At 42.9% G+C, this 19,421-nt stretch overlaps 3 protein-coding genes across 5 annotated transcripts in view; 1 reads left to right on the forward strand and 2 right to left on the reverse strand.

Moving 5' to 3' along the window:
- phactr2 (phosphatase and actin regulator 2) overlaps positions 1–502 on the reverse strand; it is a 44,492-nt gene extending 43,990 nt beyond the window's left edge. The window contains exon 1 of one of the 2 annotated variants that reach the window (XM_062519295.1): positions 328–502. In XM_062519295.1, the coding sequence (XP_062375279.1) occupies positions 328–460 (133 nt within the window). In that variant the 5' untranslated portion in view covers positions 461–502. The remainder of the gene's footprint in view (positions 1–327) is intronic. The other variant, XM_062519294.1, reaches the window with a different exon arrangement.
- Positions 503–1,823: 1,321 nt separating this feature from the next.
- Positions 1,824–5,728, forward strand: agt (angiotensinogen). Its single transcript, XM_062519490.1, has 5 exons — positions 1,824–1,974; positions 2,812–3,627; positions 3,938–4,211; positions 4,654–4,804; positions 4,946–5,728. The coding sequence occupies exons 2-5, from the start codon at positions 2,856–2,858 to the stop codon at positions 5,120–5,122; spliced, it is 1,374 nt and encodes a 457-aa protein (XP_062375474.1). The 5' UTR covers positions 1,824–1,974; positions 2,812–2,855; the 3' UTR covers positions 5,123–5,728.
- Positions 5,729–6,334: 606 nt separating this feature from the next.
- On the reverse strand, positions 6,335–19,052 carry cog2 (component of oligomeric golgi complex 2). 2 transcript variants are annotated; one of them, XM_062519584.1, is made up of 18 exons: positions 18,882–19,052; positions 18,280–18,441; positions 18,054–18,119; positions 17,777–17,857; positions 17,534–17,637; positions 17,127–17,235; positions 16,274–16,453; positions 15,539–15,663; positions 14,745–14,871; positions 14,221–14,360; positions 11,456–11,517; positions 10,984–11,135; positions 10,242–10,424; positions 9,833–9,905; positions 9,469–9,611; positions 8,822–8,961; positions 8,080–8,260; positions 6,335–7,241 (listed from the first exon to the last, which is right to left on the reverse strand). In XM_062519584.1, exons 1-18 carry the CDS (start codon positions 18,936–18,938, stop codon positions 7,146–7,148), a joined length of 2,181 nt encoding a protein of 726 aa, XP_062375568.1. In that variant the 5' UTR covers positions 18,939–19,052; the 3' UTR covers positions 6,335–7,145. The 2 variants fall into 2 exon arrangements, with proteins under 2 accessions (XP_062375568.1, XP_062375569.1); XM_062519585.1 differs by lacking the exon at positions 6,335–7,241 and having other exon boundaries at positions 8,119–8,256; positions 8,818–8,961.
- Positions 19,053–19,421: the final 369 nt, after the last annotated feature.

Genomic DNA, 19,421 nt, shown 5'->3' on the forward strand with positions numbered 1-19,421 from the left:
CTACAGGAAATAGAGGGGCAAGAAGCAGCTTGTAGACCAGAGCATTCTTAATTTGACTGAATAAAATAACTTATATATTTTTAGCACAACAATGCACGATACACATCGCACATACACCTCCAGTAATTCTGTGCATTTATAGATTTGTATCTTGCTCCATGTTGCAGGCGGTCATCCACCTGACACCGAAAAGTTTAACTACATCAACTCTTTCAAAGTAGCCTAAATCAGCTTTCCTGTTGTGGTTGCACGTTTCAACTGTTACCTCGTCACTATCATTCAAAACGTATTTAAAAATAAAAAATAAAAAAAATCAACAAGTCTTACCTGAACGGGCACCCCTCAATCGTGTTAGTATTCTAGCTCTAAACCCAGATGTGTCACTTTGAGAGCGCACTCTGTACACGGGACATGATGGCGTGTATCTCTTCAAATCTGGAAAATCATCCTCGTCGGCCATTCCTCCTATTCAATACACGTATCTATATATAGCCTACTATACCTATGGCTATATTCCACGACACCAACCGACAGTACAAGGCACTGTCAAAGATGACAGAGCTTGTGGCATAACTTCTTGACACCTACCCTTCTTTTTGAGCCACCACCCCTCATCAACCACTCGCGTGATCCTCCCTAAAGGCGGGAGCTTCAGTGAACTTTGTGAGTGACCCACTTATTTTTTGGGGTAGCCTAGCCTACCCAACAATATACGAGTCTCTATGTACGCTAGACTATGTTTACATAAATAAAGAGCGAGAAGAAAGCAGGGATGTAAAAGCTATAATATATGTATATAATATAATATAGCCTACTGTATAATACTATAGCTATATTTTACAATATGAAATAAAAACTGCACATCAATATTTACCACAGGGCTGTCTTGTTGTATCTGTTATTGTTATCATTGATCCACTAGGAAAAGAATAGGCTTCAGATAGCAACTTTAGGCATAAGCATCATTGCAGAACATTCCACTAGGTGGCAACATTTAGGCATCTTACACAACTTTCAAAAACGTCAGTGATTCACAAAACGATAGCAAGGGCCTGTTAACAGTCAGTGGTAGGGTAGCCTAAATCATTTTGACAGTTCCCTACAGGTTATAATTCATTTACACAAATGTCAAAAAGTATGTATTGGGTGCAAACATGTATTGGGTAGATGGGTCATTCCATTTTATTATAGGCTAGTGTTCAGCTATGTATGGTTGTTTATTAGCCTACTGTCTGTCATAGTGATCAGTTTAGACAGTTATCATAATGATCTTGTTATCATTTAGAAATAGCTATTAAGTCACTAAAACATAAGCATAAGATGATCCATGTTACTGATGTAGGCCCTATGGCTTCTCCTTGCTAATAATTTAAGGGTGATGGCCATTCCCTCCTGTCATATAAACACAGAAAGGTACACATTCAAGAGTGTGTGTGCAAATGTGTAATCACATATTTAGGAAATGCCAAACAAGTGCATGTCAAACAAGTCCAGGAAAACAGTGCATCTCCTTGCTTCATGTCTCAGCCTCTTGTGAAACCCAGTTGAGCTTATGTTCCTGTTACCCCTTCTCTGACCCCCCCCCCCCTCCCCACACACACACACACACACACATACACACACACACACACACACACACACACACACCATCACCAAAACCACACACATACATACGCACGCTCCCACACACACACACACACACACACACACACACACACACACACACACACACACACACACACACACACACACACACAGGACACAGCGGTGGTCTCTGATGACCCATTTATTTATCAGCTCACAAGGACAAAAGCTGTCACTGAGGTCGCCTCACACAAAATAAGCAGTGACTCAATGCCTGGGTTAATATGTAAACCAGTGAGGCTACTGACGATCCCACAGGGTTTCTTAAAAAGAGATAGCGGCCCCCCAGTCACACTCATTTATGCTAGAGCATCAGCACGTTGAGCTTGGGTAAGTGAACGTTTTCACTTCTCTGGACATTGTGAAATCCAAAGTTAAAAAAAACTCATTCTGTACACAGGTGTGTATTTGGTTGACAGCAATTGGAATGAGGATTCATCTGTTTTTACTTTTGAGTTATTAGTTATCTAGATATTTTATTATTTCCAATGTGTGCGTTTTTATGCGTTTTTATGCGTTCGTGCGTTTTTAAGACTGAGGGAGATTTTTGGATTTGAGGAGCATTTTATTTTCTACATGAGAATGACCAGAGGAGATTTAAAGGCATCTAGGTGCTTTCATCACAAAATTATCTTACAAACTGTGTAGTAGGATGACAAACAGTTATTTGATTTATAGTCTTTGCTTGTAAATTCATGATTTAATGAGTTTATGTTTTAAAGTTTAAATTGCTATTCAGAATAACTTGTTCATTTCAACTTGTTCATTTGTTTGTAATGAGTGATATAAGATATATACAATATAAATCTCAGAAGCTGAGAAAAGGAACAAGAGAATGCGAGAATGAGAGCGATGTCTCATTCAGTCTGAAAAATGGCAAAGGGACAAAAGAAGAAATCAATCACAGCAGAAGAGCGTATCCTCCTTTCCTCCCTCCGAGTGAGAAATGAAATCCACGTTAGAACTCCGCTCTCTGCTAGGATTCTGCCCACCATTCTCAACATGAGTTGTAGTGGTCTGCTCAAAGGGGAAAAAAGCATCTATACTATCTATTCAAGTTTTCCTGTTGAAAATAAAATTGCTCAGAAGACCAACTTAACCTTGGCAGTCTCATCTGTGTGTTTAAATGATTAGTCAATCATTATGTATTGTTTGTTTCCTTTCCAGATTTTTACTGAACAGTTTCCTGATTGAAAAGTATCTGGTTGACAATGCGTGAGGCAGTTCTCTCTCTGGTGTTGGCCTCCTGCCTGGCTCTTGGCTTGGCCAACCGCGTCTACGTGCACCCTTTCGGCCTCTTCTCCCTCGGCAACGTCAGCTGTGAGGTCATCCAGACTAACGAGCCTGAGCAGGTGGAAGTGGTGAAGGCCACGCCCATCGGTCTCCAGGACAACACGGCGCCTGACCTCCGTGATCTCTCCGACAGCAATGGAATGGAGAACAGCACCCAGCGCAAGGACGTCCTGGCAGAACTCCAGAACATCTTAGGCTTGCGAATGTACAAGGTCCTGACCAACAGCCAGAGGGAATCCAACACCCTGTACTCCCCCGTGAACGTCTATGGAACGTTGGTGACCCTCTACCTTGGGGCATCCAAGAAAACAACTGTCCCGTACCAACAGCTGCTGGGTATCTACAAGGACACAGACACGGAGAATTGCGTCTACCTCATTGATGGACACATGGTGCTCCGCACACTGCAGGAGATCAACGCCCTGATCGACGGCCCCCGGGACGAGCTGAGAACCCTGGTGTGGAGCTTCATCACCGAGGACGCCGAGATCTCCAAGGACTTTGTGCGGGGAGCGCAGGACTTCTCTGATGCCTCATACACTCGCTCGGTGGACTTCTCCAAGCCTGAGGATGCTGAGAAGGAGATGAACAGTTTTATTCAGAAGACCTCAGGTGGAGATATCAAGGAGATTTTCCAGAACCTCAGCTCAACCACCAATTTCCTGTTTGCCAGCTCAGTCCATTTTAAAGGTACGGAAATGTGATGACACACATTCTATAGAGTGGGGAGGTGAGACCTTTGTCATGGTGATGAAAGTGTGTTATTTAATACATTGCATAAGTCGAGAAGGCATAGAGCAGGAAGGCATAGGGAACCACAAATAGAAGTCTTATATTTCAATCTGTCTTTCTCTCGATACCTTGATATGGTCTACATGGCCTAAATCTATATATCACAAATAAAACAGACTGTCAGTGACGTTCCAACCAACGCAGGAAACCAAGAATATGCTTAAAATAGTGGACTTCCCAGATTATCCTCATCATCTCTTTCTTTCAGGAAACTGGAGAACAGCTTTCCAGCCAGAGGCCACCTCCATGCAGGACTTCAAGGTGAACGAGGCGACCACTGTGTCCGTTCCTCTGATGACCCACACGGGAGAGTACAAGTACCTGAACGACAAGGGCAGGAGGTGCACCGTGGTGAAGCTGTGTCTGAGCATGCGCACCTACATGCTGCTGGTGCTGCCCCACGAGGGGGCCAGCCTGCAGGACATCGAGAGCCAGCTCCAGACCGAGGTCTTCACCAAGTGGTACCAGCACCTGCAGGAAGGGTGAGTAATAGACAGAGATCCCTCAAAATCATATGCAAGATAGTACAGTATGTTCTGCTGTACACTGATCCTACAGAAGGATGTAGGGACAGTACAAAATAGTTGTGTTGTAGATGGGTTCTACAAAATCATGTTGCAAAGTCAAAAGTATGATGCCCACATCATTGTTGCGAGTGATGCCCACAAAATTCCTGACGCCTACAGAGACCCAAAAGGTAGGAAGAGTAAGAGGATGATTTGTGAAAAATTGTGAATCTACATGGGTACAAAGTTCTTAACAGAATCTTAACATCGTCGTCACAGATTTGAAGACCAATCAATACATACCTTACCCAATATCTGAGTCAGCCTTTAACAACACCATTTCGTCTGGGTCAAGTTTGAACAACTTCAGAGTTGTGTAGCAAATCTATGTAAACGTGCAAACGTGTTCTCCCAACAGATATCTGGAGCTGTCCTTGCCCAAGTTCTCTCTGACGGGCTTAACAGATCTGAAGTCCTTGCTCACTGACATGAATGTGGAGGAATACCTGTTGGGATCAAAAGCTAAATTCCAAAGGCTCAGCAACAAGGAGAAGTTCACAGTTGATAAGGTACACATTCAGATTCCAAAGCAAAAACGGTCCTCAGTAAACAGTTTATGAACATTCATTATGAAAAAATATTACCAAAAACATCTTCATTTTGGCACTTCAGAATTCTAATCCTTTCCAATCCTTTCTATTCCTTTGCAGGTGTTCAGCAAGGTGGTGTTTGAGATGTCGGAGGAGGGATCCCAGGTATCCAACAAGACAGAAGACGGGAGAGTTCCACTGAAGCTCACCGTCAACAGGCCCTTTCTTTTTGCCATTTTTGAGGGCAACTCCAATGCAATGCTCATGTTGGGCAAAATCATTAACCCTGCTGTCTAGTGAACCCTGTGGTGACCATTCTTTGGAGATTTTTGAAACCTGAATTCCATTGGTAGCCTCGGAGCTTTTGTTCTAGCAGTGTTTGATAGATGGCACATTCATTATATGCCTCAATGTTGTAACTGTATTTGGACTGATGTTTATTTATGAGTTCATTATTGACAATATGCAGAAAGTATAGCAATAATGTATACAGTAAATAGAAATTCTGCATAGTGCTTCACATGTATATTATGGCTTGTTCAGTGCTTTTTAAAATGTCAGATCTCTTTACATGACATTGACCTGACTGATTATGTTTGTATGTCTTGTTTCATGTCCAAATAAGTCTCCCTGATAGCATCATTTAATTTACAATATAGTGTCCATAAGGCAGCAAAGGTTATCTTTGTTACCGTGTTAAAGTAGTGGAAATGTAGAGAAAGATAGACTATCCTTACCACTGATAGTAGTAGCATTAGCATTTAAAATCTGAACTAGCCTTACTTCAGTTCAGAGAAACCCCTGACTCTAAATGTGAATATTTTTTTTATTAAATGTACAGACTATTTTGTTGTTTCCATACTGTACATGTGTACTTGAATAAATGTCTTTTTGTTCTGGAAAGTGGTCTCAAAACGTTTTGGTCTTTTTGATAATGCTCCGTTCTGCAGTCTAACACGTTAACCATCAACTTCTACTGAGATCAAACCTTTGTTTGTTTTTCAGTTTGGGCACTGTGAAATAAATACAGTGCATATTTCCTTTTGATCAGATGCGGTAAGTCTGGGAAGTTCTCAGTCACGTATCACTAGTGGAATAATTAAAACTATACTTAGAATAACTGCTTTTGTAAGCAATAGTCTAAATAATAGAAGAGTTGAAAACTTTCCCAACGCAGCCCACACAATGCTCCCTGACCAGTGCTGCTGATAGCCACTGTCACTGAACTCTAGTCCAATAGGCCATGGCTCTGCTTGAAACGGAAGGCAGGTCATGCACCTTGTGTTGGACAGCCTGAAAATGACTTTACAGTGAATACACACTGTGGACCCTCTAAGTTAGACCAACAACAGAAATCCTAACAAAAAAAAATCCTATTTTGATTATTCAACACATACTGTACTCAAGCAGGTTGTTCAGTGTGGGAAAAGTTAGATAAATTGTTTTGTATACTACCAAGATAATCTACAGGCTGGAGGACATTGCATACACCAAATCGACCAAATCAGATGTAGCAAACATTTTTATTGTTAAAGGCATAATCTTTCGTTTTGTAATGTACACAATCTTCATTCTTCACCAATGAAATATCAGTCAGAACCCCATCCCCAGACTTTTGAGAATACGCCTCTCAGCAACCCAATGTATTTCACTTTCATTTGGAAAGCTTCAGTAGTAACAGTGGGAGCCACTGCTAAACACCATCTGGCTCACTTCAACAAGAGAAATAAAAGCTTGCACAAATAATCAGCGGTTACGGTTATAAAACCTTACAGATCTCCAGTGCAGTGAGTTCACATTAGCCTCCCTTATGGGCAAAGAAGCTACAGGAGCTACAAATGGCATTACCAGCCTGTTTCAGCATCGGCCTTAAGCCTGAAGCCAAAGGCTGGTGCTCTTTAGTAGTTTGGTCAGAGTTAATGCCTTCTGTACCTTTGGCCCTAAACAGATCTGGTCTGACATGGGGACAGTTGTGCCGAAGACAAACTGCAGTGACATGCAGTGTAGTGCTGACACAGTATTGTTGAGTTCACTGGAAAAAAAGGGAGCTGGACTTTGGCCAGATGTTAGTTCTTCAATTTCTCAAGTGACCATGTTGCAGTGGCAAAAAGAAATAAACAAACAAAAAATGTAGACTCTTTAAATAAAAATAAAAAAACAATTTGGGAATAGGACAGTCCTGTAGTGTGCTTCATCGCCTAAATCATACTCCCAAGGATCGAGTGCAGGTCTCCATGACCTTGCATTTTTGATCAGGCACCTCTCTGACGCCTCTGGTGCCAGTGCAGTAGTGCAGAAAAAGGACCCCGCTAGGGATCCCTCACTCAGCTGCAGCCAAGTCTCTCGCCTCTCGCACCAGATCCAGCAGGGAGGAGAACATGGAGATATCAGTGGGCTCCAGCCCCATCTTCTGGATCTGAAACATACGGGAGTAGATAACGGAATACCGTAAATTCCCGACTATTAGCCGCGGCTTATACATTGATTTTGCTAAATTTCATCAGCTTTGAGGTTAATACAGGGGGTCATTTAATATGGTGTTGTTTCTTTTAACTTGCATAAAACACTGTCCTGCGGCTTATACACAATGCGGCTTATATGTGGGAAATTACTGTAAAGCAGAAGAAAAACACTAATGTCCATGCAGTGTAGACTAAAATAATCTCTCTGAAATACACACAAAAAGCATTAGCTTTTCCGCAGATGGTTATGGGTTAGTGCAAGGTTGAGACACCTCTACCATTGGTTGGACAAGTTGCAGATGAAAGAGAAAAATAAGCGTTTGTGTTCCACTTGCATGGAAGGTCACACGAATAGGTTTTCATATCTGTGACATCCTCTGTTAACCACATCCTGTAGTGGCGTCAGACCCCATAGCACAGAACACCACTACACAGGACACGGTGTGGCTGTAAAAGCTGATGGATAGTGTTCATTTGAGCTCTAGTCACACCTCTTCACCACTTATTTTCAGATATGTAAAGTGAGACACTGGAAATTCTAAAAATGTGATTTCCAATAGCACCGGCCATTTGTCTGGGCAGTTCATAATGACGCATGAAAACCTTTCATTTGTCCTGGCAATGACAGTTCCAAAACCCTTCCAAGCAGAAATATTATTGGATTAAAAAAGATTCGTTTTTACACCACGGTGACTTTTTGCCAAATCAAATACCAGAAATGGCCGGAGTAGTCCCAAGCCCTGGAAGAGAAAATGATTAAAGTACCGAGCAGTGACCCGGCGTCCACCTCACCTGTTCACCCAGGTACTCCACGTCCAGGGCCAGCTGCAAGCGGATCTTGCTGTCGTCGCTGGGCCCGCCGTTGTTGCCGCTGGTGCTGGCCGCGGTGGTCTTCCTTGCCTGCTTCAGACGCTTCAGACTCTCCTCCATCTTCCTCACCGAGCTCAACACGTCCGAGATGGTCTCATAGTATCTGCATAGCAATAAGGATGAGATATACAGTAGGCAGAACATAAGTTCTTGAATTTCCCCATGGGGATCAATAAAGTATCTATCTATCTATCTATCTTCTTTAATGTAAAGATACATATATATATATACTGTATATAATTTACATCTACCTAAAACTAACATCAAATATGTCATTGCATGGATAAAGGGGGTCATTATTTTAGTGCAATGCAATGCACATATTATAAAGTTATTATTGATTCATAACTGAGCTGCAAAATTCGGTAGAGTGGAATCTGATTGAATTCAATGTTAGCATGTGTCCAGTTGAAGTCTTCAAGACAGAAAACTGCAGAGATTAAGATAAAAAAAACAATGTGACCTATATACAGCAACTTTCTAAAGAGTCCATTACGTGTCAGAGAGAATTTCTGAGTATTTTTGTTGGGTAAAAAAAGCCCAGCATCTCTAGGCACATCTCTTTTTGGAGTCCAGACGCTTTGAGGGTCTGTGTGCTTGTTTTACCCACAGATCTGAATGAATCTTTCATGGTGTTCTCTCTCTCTGTGGCGTGTGGAGTTACCTGTGGGTGCAGTCGGACAGAGTCACTCGTAGCCAGTCCTGCATGAGCGCCGCCTTCACCAGGTCCCTGGAGTCGCTGACCAGCTGGTGCAGCGGCCGCAGAGCGTTGTCCATGTAGGCCGACGCCCTCGTGGGCACTTCCTGCACAATCAAAACAAAGACGCGCCGCGCCGGTCAGGTAACCTTTAAGGTGGGGATTTCCGTGCGTTTACTGTAGGTTGGTGCTAGTCTGGTTTTCACCATACTAAGCTCAATTCTTTTAAGATTGAACATTAGTCTGGGGAGGCTGCGCTTTGTTTCTACTGCACTTTGCGTCGCTTAAGTTTCATGATGGCCGTTTCTGATTGGAGCCAAAGGTTCTGGCAGTAAACAGAGGAGATAGATCTGCTGGTTTCCAGACTGAGCTGCCGGGCGAAATTCAAATTCCCCGGAAGTTCAGGCAGGGTTCACCCAGCCTAGGGTGGTGCTGTGCATAGAAGAAAAACACAAAGCCTAAATCTTCTCAGAGCAAGTTTGATGAAACAGGGTAACCCAAACCCTTCGATGAGATCAACTCCCCAACATCAATCAAAATGTACAAATGCCGCTTCACAAGCAGCATCCATCACAGTTTGATTCCAAATTCTACACGTCAAACACACTGCGCACCTTATTGGTCCGTCTGTAGAGGCGGGGCACTTCGGAGGCACTTTTGAGGAAGCGGAAGCATCGCTCAGTCAGATGCTGAGTCATGCGGGCACTGAGGGTGGGCAGACAGCTGGACAGAGATGCTTTGGAGTCCTCCAGGGCCTCTGGGAGGGACAAACAAATAAACAAACAAACAAACAAACACACAATATCGAACAACTAGCATTAGTATAAATATTTATGTCCACAAATAAACAGAAAGATTTTAAAGTACTAAACCCAACAGATCAAACCAAACCAAACCACTGTAAGCAAACAGACCTTTTCTTTGAGACTACTTATGCATAATTCATCAGCTCTGTTAATACTCCGATGAAAGGCCTACCTGAGACGATGGCGATATTTTTAAACCCAATGGCCTCAAGTCTCTCTTTGATCATCTCAGAGATTTGTGGAATCTGAAAAAAAAACATGACCAAACATCCAGATGTCAGCATGAAGCTATTTAACCAATGGTGCAATGGTAATTCAGTATCCTTCAGAAGGACCTGGATACCTGGGAGCACTTTGGCGCAGCAGGCTACAGCGCTCATACCACATACGGGTCCGAGTGCCCACGGGGACCCAGGTTCGAATCCGGCCTGCGGTCATTTCCCAGTCCCACCCCATCTCTCTCACCCACTTACTTCCTGTCTCACCCTTCACTGTACAATATACAAAATAAAGGCAGAAAAGCCCCAAAAAATATACCAAAAAAAAAAAAAAAAAAAAAAAAAAAAGAAGGACCTGGATACCTGTTCCTGGAGTTTGTCCACATCTGCTGCGATGAAGACCAGCTGTTTGGTGGAGAGGGCGGCCGGACCGCCGCTCTCGCTGTCCGCGTCCTGAGATGTGCGGCTGGACGTGGAAGAGGCGGAGCTGGGCAGGGGTCTCACAGGATCTTTGGGGGATTCAGTGGAGGGCGTTTTGGTCAGCACCTAGACACAGGGGGTAAGAGAACAGGAGAAAGCCTTACAGGTGGTCATGCTTGTCAGAAATAACAGCTATCACGAACAATTAGGATATCACAATCTATTGTTCACAAATAATTACAGGAAGGGCTGTGTGTGTGTGTGTGTGTGTGACAACGTCACTGGATATGGTTGTATATGTTTTGCCCGGATTAGATAACAATAATGTCACAGAAGACTGGAACATGGGACACGACCTCATAGAAAATTCAGTTAGTCATGAGCCATCCATGTGTGGAATGAAACAGTTTGTAGTTTTTTTTTTCTATTTAAAGCCGGATATTTCATAAATTAATGAGATTAAGTGGCTGTGAAACTACTTTAAACTTTGTCTAAAGATGTAACTGGGACTATGATATCTCGTGAGATTAAAGTGATGCAACAGCAGCGTGATGTTAAAGGGGCTACAGTAACGCTGGAACACAGTGACATCAGATGACACTTTGATGTCAGGAGCTTGAATGGCTGGATCTCAGAAGGGTGAGCTAAGCTAGCGAGGGTGTCAGTGCGGGACGTTGAGTCTGACCTCAGTGACACACTTGGCATAGCGGGCGAGCAGCTGTAGCGTGAGCTTCCAGAAGCGATGAGCCAGTGGGGCCAGGTAGATCCTCTCTGCCCAGCAGCGACACACACACCCCCACAACACCTGAGACACCTGCAGGTGATACACACTCCCAACTACACACAGAGGAGAGAGGAGAGAGGGGAAGAACAGTGAAATTAAGATATACCTGTATGAACAGTGTTGAATTCGTGCCCAAATATATTGTATGTATGATTAAACTGATATGAAAGTCCTGTCCTCTGCTAAACAGCACACTATGACATATCCCTCATTCATTCAGATACTAAAAACATCTACACCACAACTGATTTGACTGATACAACTCAGTACTTAAATGAACAGCTCTGGCTAAACCATTATCTGATTTTCAGCATGAGATGATAATGGAATAGATCCACTATTGGCACTGGGCCACCATCAATCCATCACTAACCTGGTGCAGCATCCAGGCCATCAGCAATGGCGTTCTCCAAACTGCTGGCAATTTCCTTATATCTGCAAAACAATGAAGGCACACAGTCTCAACAAGCCATGTCTGAGATGAACTGAGGACAACAGCAGAGTGAAAAAACAGAGAGGAAGCTTTGTTAGTGCTAATGATTGGTTGAATGTGACAATGGATGCTTTGAAAAAGTCTGTAGTAGTGTCATGTGTGGTCTGTTCGGTATACTTACAACATATTCTCACAATATTGTTTTTAAAAGATTATGACATTTGAAAAGACATTCCTCTCAGCCAACTATTATACAGTACAGAGTACAACAACAAAAGGAACTAGATTCCTCTGCTAGCAATGCAGCCTAAAGCCAAAGTGATTGAAAAAAGGTTGGTGTGCATTACGTGAAACTCTGTGCAAAAGGGCACGGTCGCTGACAAGGACCTTTGTATCAGTTTTAAGGTCTTCTATACCAAAAATGGGCACTTAGAGTTGTAAAATTGAGGAGGTTTGGAAGAGTATTCTCATGCTATGCTATACAGCTGAGAGCAACACACTTGAGTTAGGGTTTAATTGAGCGAGGTTCATAGAACACTGAAGAATCACTACAACCACCTCCGACCTGTGAACACAACACAGTTATTTGTGTAAGAGAAAAGACCTCTAACTCAAAGCCAAGAGCAACATGAGCAAAAACAGGAGAAACCAGGTCAAAGGTGAGAAGTAGTTTTGAAGGCAAAAGAACATACGTAGAACATTTTACACACAGGAAAGTACATTAATCACGATGGAAAGTAACAAGATTAGGAAACACACACAGGAAAAGAGACACAGGAAGATAGAGAGCAAAAGAGGCACTATTAGATAACAAAACAAACAGTTGTGTTGGCTGGACTTTACATTTTGAAATCCGAGCAGAGCGACTCCGGTGGACAAACAGAGCGCGGGCACAACGAGTACAACGCTGACGTCGGACACCTCGGAACTCCATACCCCCCCCCCAAACACACACACTACACATTGGCCTTGTGTGGCGCCGCGTCATAATGCTTCAGTCGTTTACTAACAGTAGCTTCTATTGACATCACGTGTAAAGGAAATTTACAAAGGAAGAGTGACTGGGTGGCAGAGAAAATAAACACTCTGACAGTCATGACTTTTGCATGGGAACAAGTTCAGAGTCTAAATCTGCCCCCAATGCAAGTCAAACAGACGATGGAAATAAGGGAATTACCAGGGAACCAGCAAATGACCGGCAGCCAGGTATTGATAAATATGACCACATCTCTCAGTATCACTCTCTCTGTTCCGGGTGCTGGAGGACAACTGGCTCCTACATTATTAAGTCAAAGCCTTAAGCTATCTGATAGCTGACTTGTGTGTAAATCACAGAAATGGTGTTCCAACACAATATCAGATTTCTCCAAAAGTTCTGAGAAATACTGTAGCTGACTTCTGATACGCTACTAAATTTTTACTGAGAAAGACATTTTATCTGTGCATAATAAAAAGAGGTTTAGAAAAATAACAAATTCACAAATAAAGCAAATGTTATTTATTATTATCTAAATCAATCTATTAAGCTACTAGTACTATTATAACATCTTTGTTCAATATCTCTCTGATTTCATTGTCCATACCGATTTCATTGTCCATCAATCACTACTGAAGATACACTGTACTTAATGTAATTGGAAATATCATCACTAACCACTATATTGAACTGTGAGGGAATCTGAGCACATTCTTGGCTCTCTGGGTTTCCGAGAATCACAAGCCCAGAAACTAATTCCACCCAGCCAGTGGCAAATAAATCCAGTCAGCAGCAGGCAATAAGCCTGCTGTTCATAAAGAGTATAGCGGCCCTAACATCCATCACTTAAAATAGCGGCCCACAGGACCAGGGTATACCGCAAAGAAGCAACCCGGGGCTCTATGATGAGGTCTATGATCTGGTGCACTGCATTGGTATTCTCACGCAGAGAGCAATAGAGTTGAGTCATAGAGCCCATTTGCAAGAGAGAGAAAACATCAGTATAGGCCTTCCCTGTGGCTACGCTCAATACAGACAGAGAGACTGGAGAGATGCATCTATACGGCTATCTTCTTTCGGTGGGTGAACTGGAGGCCTTTTTTGGAAGAAGACAAAAGAGAGAGAAAAAATGCTGCCTTCCAGTCAGTCTTTGCTATCCTTGTGCCACTGCGGAACAGATACAGGGGCTTTCAAATCGATGGCGGTCTTACTCATCGGTATAGAATTTCCAACTTATATTTAGAGGAAAAGAGGAGGAGAGGGAGAGAGAAAGTATGATAAGGAGCACAATAGTTGGAGAAGGAAAGGAGAGAGAATGTGAGTCAGAAAGCCATGAGATAATAAAAGGCTGGAAACAAACGGGAGAACATCTCCAAGGGAGAACAGAGAGAACATCTCAAAAGGAGAACAGAGAGAACATCTCAAAAGGAGAACAGAGAGAACATCTCAAACGGAGAACAGAGAGCACATCTCTGCATAGTGGGATGGAGCCATTACAGTTAATCACAGACAAAACTACATGTCCCGAGATCAAGTCTTTTTCAATGGATGCAGAATTGCTGTGCGCGCCACCATTAACTTTAATCTTTGACCAACTGTGCAAGCTCCACCCCAGGATGTTTACAGAAGGAGGCCTGGATCAGAGCTGAGCCCCGGCCGACACTGAGCCGAACCCAGCCGCCGCGGGACGAGCAGGAGGCACGAGCTGGAGTTGGAGGACCTCACCCACCTGAGCTGGAAGTAGACGGGCAGGTTCCACTTGTTGTGGAAGGTCTGGTAGGAGGGGTGCGCGCGCAGTCGTTTGACGCTCGCCTGCGAGCCACACTGACGCTCGAACTTCCCCACGAAGTCCATGGTGATGGCGTACCTCTGTCATATTAGGCGAGGAGAGAGAGAGAGAAAGAGAGAGAGAGAAGGAAAGAGAAAGAGAGAGTCATGACTACCTAACATCACAAAACATACTTACTTATCCAAATACAAAGCACATAAGAGCAAAGTCAAGAGCAATGTAATAATCCTTCACTCCCAGAAGTCTATGTGGTAACAAATAGTTTTGGACCTTGAGTGTTTTGGACCTTGAGTGGTTTGATGTTTTTTGCTGTGCTAACTCTATATGCTCATGAATCATATTATGTTCCATTGAATCATATCTTGTTTTTGTGTACACAACCTTATTATAACATCATACATGCACAATATCTCTCTCCAAAGTGGTGGACGGCCATGTGTAGCAATGTCACGTGTGTTTCTAACCTCATAGAAGACGTCCGGGTTGCCAGGATTGAAGAGAAAGGGGAGCCTCTCCTCAATGGCCTTTATCATCTCAGGCCATACCGAATTCACCAGGAAGTCATAGCCAGGCACAATGTCAGCTTTGTCACTGGGGAGAGAGAAGCAGCCATTGAAAGGGCTTCCAGTGGGCAAGCACAGGAGGGGGGAGCATACAGGGCAGCCTCTACCTCTACACCGTGTGTACGGAGCGCACCAGCTGCTGTATTATGGCCCTTTATGGGGACACAAGCCAACACTGAAATTAATGTTTGAATATCATAAACGGTAAATGTCAACTTGATGAATGAGTGCAACTTTACAAGGCACATAACCACAGCCCAGCTATCACGTAGCTCATCATCTACTGAATGTCTGTGCATATACAAAATACAAGCATCTCCAGGGAGAACATCAGGATATAAAACAAAACCCGGAGACATCAAAACCACTCACCAATGCATTGCCAATGCACTTACCATGTAATGCTTGTGCAAGTAAATCATGCTTACTTTAGGATGCAAACTGCATTCTAGGCTCAAACCTCAGATATTGAGTGCAGAAAAGGTATTTTGTAGAAGTATTTCTAGAAGTATTTAAAGCAATTACTGATGCTCTTACATGACAACACTAAAGTAGAGGTCCTTCAAATGGACTGACACTCCCTATGCATGTATGTATATCTATCAAATGCATATGTCTACATAATATCAGAGGGAAAGCTCAGGTCCCTGTAAGCAGTTCCTGCCCACAGGTTAGTTATCTGTCTGCACACACACCTGGATATGGCGCCTCCCGTCACCTCTCTGAGCAGCCTGCAGCGGTGAGGCACGAACTCCAGCAGCTTGGTGTACATCATCTGCAGGCCACTGGGGCTGGACTTCACAAACTGCTCACTTATGATCTGCACGGGGCGACAGAGGAGAGGAGAGCGCAGTGAGGAACTGTGGCATTGGAGTCCACATGGGGATACTTACTGTAACTGCAGTAGGTAGAGATGGCGTCTGCGCCTATTGTCTAACTAACAAATTGGTTGCACCCGGCGCGTGACTGCATGAAAATGTTCAGTCAGGTACAGTAGTAAAAAAGTAGAGACTGCACTCAGGGGCTGAAATTTATACAAAACTGTATTTGAAAGTGCCGATAGAGCATAACAGGCCATAACTAACAAACAAAAAAAGAACAAACGTTTTGATCCTAGCCCATCATCAGTGTCTCAACTCCAAAGTTACAGTTCAGCCCCTGAGTGCGGTCTCTACTTTTTTACTACCTGATACTTTACTGCTGACCATGACATACTGGGGAACAATGTATTGGGTGACCTGCTTCAAAAGAACATGCACAGCTGACATGTCACAGATCATTTCCATAATTCACTGACAATACTGACAGATTCCATATTCATGAGGATGCGAAGCTGAGCAGACCATATGTTCCAAGTGTTGAATTATATATCCTTGAGGATAACTGATCAGCAACTTTCCAATTTTATCTGAAACAACTGCTTGAAGTACCTCGTCCATGTAGGGCTTCACCATGACCTGTCCCACCAGGGTCTCTGCGTCCCGGGTCTTGTCGATGGTGGCGTAGGTACGCAGGCAGTGGCGCACGATGTCCATATTGGAGGTCTGGAGCCCCTGAATCAGGAGTCCCTCCAGAGACTGCTGGAGCATGGCCGTGATGCCTGCTATCCTCTAGAGACGGATACAGGACAACCAATTCAATTCAATTGAAAAAACTTTATTTATCCCCGGGGGACAATTTCTCAATATAAGACATAACACAACATATAAGACATAACACAACATATAAGACATACAAGACAGGACAAGGACAGCAAACAAAGGAAGGTTCTCCGCGCTTCTGCAGTTTAGCGTCGATCTGGTGCAACCAGGCCAGGACAGATAAAGTACGAGAGCAAGAGGGACACCGGTGCAACTCAGATCAGAGTCCTCTCAGACTCAGACTCTGATGGAGATGTTTCTAACATCGAAACGTTAGTCAATGTTTTGCATATTCTAAATAAAAACTTAGAAGATATCTGAGTTGCACCGGCGTCCCTCTTCCTCTCATACAGGACAAGGACACTCAGTGAAGATGAATACGCAGACAGGAGTTCAACACCCATAGCGGAGTAATACAGTACCATCACCTCCAGAGTTTAAGATTCAAGGCCAGTCATTTTCATATTCATAACTTCATTACGTTTTCAGGGCTGTTCTTGCTGAACGTTAAAAGTCTCCTATGGGCCTTTGAGAATCTTGTTGTAAACTGAACAGTACTTCTGAATAACAGACAGGAACTGGTGCAAGCCAGAGGAGGATGTACATATTTAAAACAGTATTGCTCCTTGGAGGGCATGCTCACCGGCCGCACTTTGTCCAAAAGAGGCATGCCTTTGCTCTGGACTGCATGGAACTGCAGCTGGTTGAACTCGGTGGCAATCCTCTCCAGAATCTGCCCGGCTACAAGAGGGCTGCGTGAAAATATCAGGAAAAAAAATTATAAGATGTTTTGCAAACCTTGCATACTAGTCATAACATAAACTTGTCCTTGACATGTGATAAGGCTGGTTCCATTGGTTGTCACTGGATCCTTGGGCATTTCTCTGGATTTAGGACTAGCATTTTAGTCATTTAGAAAGTAAAAGCATTTTTTATTATTTAGATTTAGTAATTGCATTTTGATGGTCTTTGCTTTTTAATTAATATGCTACTCAGCTAAACTGTGGTCAATCAAAGTATCAAAGTATAAGTGCAAATGGACAGTATTACCTGCTTGTCTCAAGAGAGGTGTTGTCTTTGGAATTCTGAGTGTGGAGAATCTTTTCTATCTTCTCCACTGATCTCACCACTTGGATGAGTCTCATCACACACATCTGTAGCAGAGTGTTAAGTTAATTACTGACCGTTTTTTATTGGCCTGGCACAAATAGAGATATCAGCAAACTATAATGTCTACAAAAACATTTTTAAAAAATCAGTCAAAAGAAATATGAAAGATGACAGACAGCCAACCTTTTTCCTTTGAATATCGTCTTGTTTGGATAACAGGGTGTCTATGGCTTCAATGACTTCATGGACTGATGTCCTAAGGCTCTGTGAGATACACAAGTGGCATATGCAATGGGGATCAAGTACAGTTCATGCCTGGATGCTCGTGTTCATTTTCATGTTTGCTTGTGCAATTAGGGAGTTAAATGTCATCGTCATATGTGCTAATTTTTGTGTATTTCAATCTTCTCCACCAAAGGCAAAAGTAAAAGTATATGACAGAACTGGATGGAAACATTACCAGCACTTCTTCTCTTAACTGGCCCAAAGGTACAGACAGCTGGTTTAGGGCTTTATCCATTCCAACCTACAGGATACACATGGATGAGAACAAAACTCACAAACTACAAAATGCACTCAGACTATGTCACTTTCTGACATGACATGCACCATGAGAGACATGCATCGGTTTGTAATGGTGACTGTCAGTAAGTATGCCAATGACTGGATTGAATCCAGACACTCACAAGGTTGGTGGAGAGGTTGACAAAGTCTGCATAGTCTTTGTTGATGAGCTCAACCATTGCTGTTTTGAGGAGCTTGTAGTAGAACTCCAGGTCTTCACGCATCTCCTCCAAAGACACGCGTTTTCTACACTCCGAAACGAAGCGGTCCACGTCGAAGTCATCCTATGACACATGCATTTCACTATGACATCTTGCTTCTCCAAATGTTGACTCTGAGGCAATGCTATCTTGTTTATTAGAGGCAGACAGCCGTGTAACGTGCAGCTGAAAAGCAACTTCATGTATTTAAGTGTATCGCACATCTAAGCTGTGCTTTTTGCAGTGATCAGCTAGCTACTCCACTGACACTTCAGTGACATTCATTCAGCATTAACGTTATCTCCCAGTTGTCGTTCCTTCGTTGGACTGTAAAATCTATATTTCAGAATCATCTGATCATTCACGGTCATGCAAGTAATAGCTGTACAAGGGAACATTATTAAATGCGAGAGACTTTATCTGGATGGCACCTAACGATGAGATTTAGCTAGTGTCGGTGGATTCATGTTAACTTACTAGCTGGTTAGCATCTTCACAGTTTATAATGCATGATCATGTCTTACCTTCATAAATTCGTCTTTGTCAAAACAAAGCGAATCTGGTCCCTTAGGAAGATTCATAGTTCTTCAAGAAACCTGAATCTCTGTGAAATAAGTTAACGTTTGATATGGTTCCTGGTTTGAACTATGCTACCTCATCTTTTGGGTGTCGGGAAGCAATTTGACTTCACTTCCGCAAACATGGCATAAGCCTACCAACGAGTAAGAACAGGTTATTCAGAGAAAAGGACAGCAATGATATGGCGTACCCTGCTGGGCGCCAGAATTAATGCAGTGTTGACTAGTAGTCGAGTCAGTCGAGATCCACCTTTTTTTTCTTTAGACTACTTTGAGTTATAGGCCTAGTATAGCCTACTGACCTCTCTACCAAGGTCACTTAAATGTCATACAATAGTTAACAAAATTGCATAGGTCTTATAAACTTTTGAATAATCAAGACACACTTTAATGACATTCATTAACATAGTCTATAGCCTAATACAACAAACCCTATTTTAACATTTAACATAAATTAGCACTTAGCCTAGGCTATTCGGTGTAGGA

The sequence above is a fragment of the Sardina pilchardus genome, chromosome 18, assembly GCF_963854185.1.
Source record: "Sardina pilchardus chromosome 18, fSarPil1.1, whole genome shotgun sequence".
Classification (NCBI taxonomy): Eukaryota; Metazoa; Chordata; class Actinopteri; order Clupeiformes; family Clupeidae; genus Sardina; species Sardina pilchardus.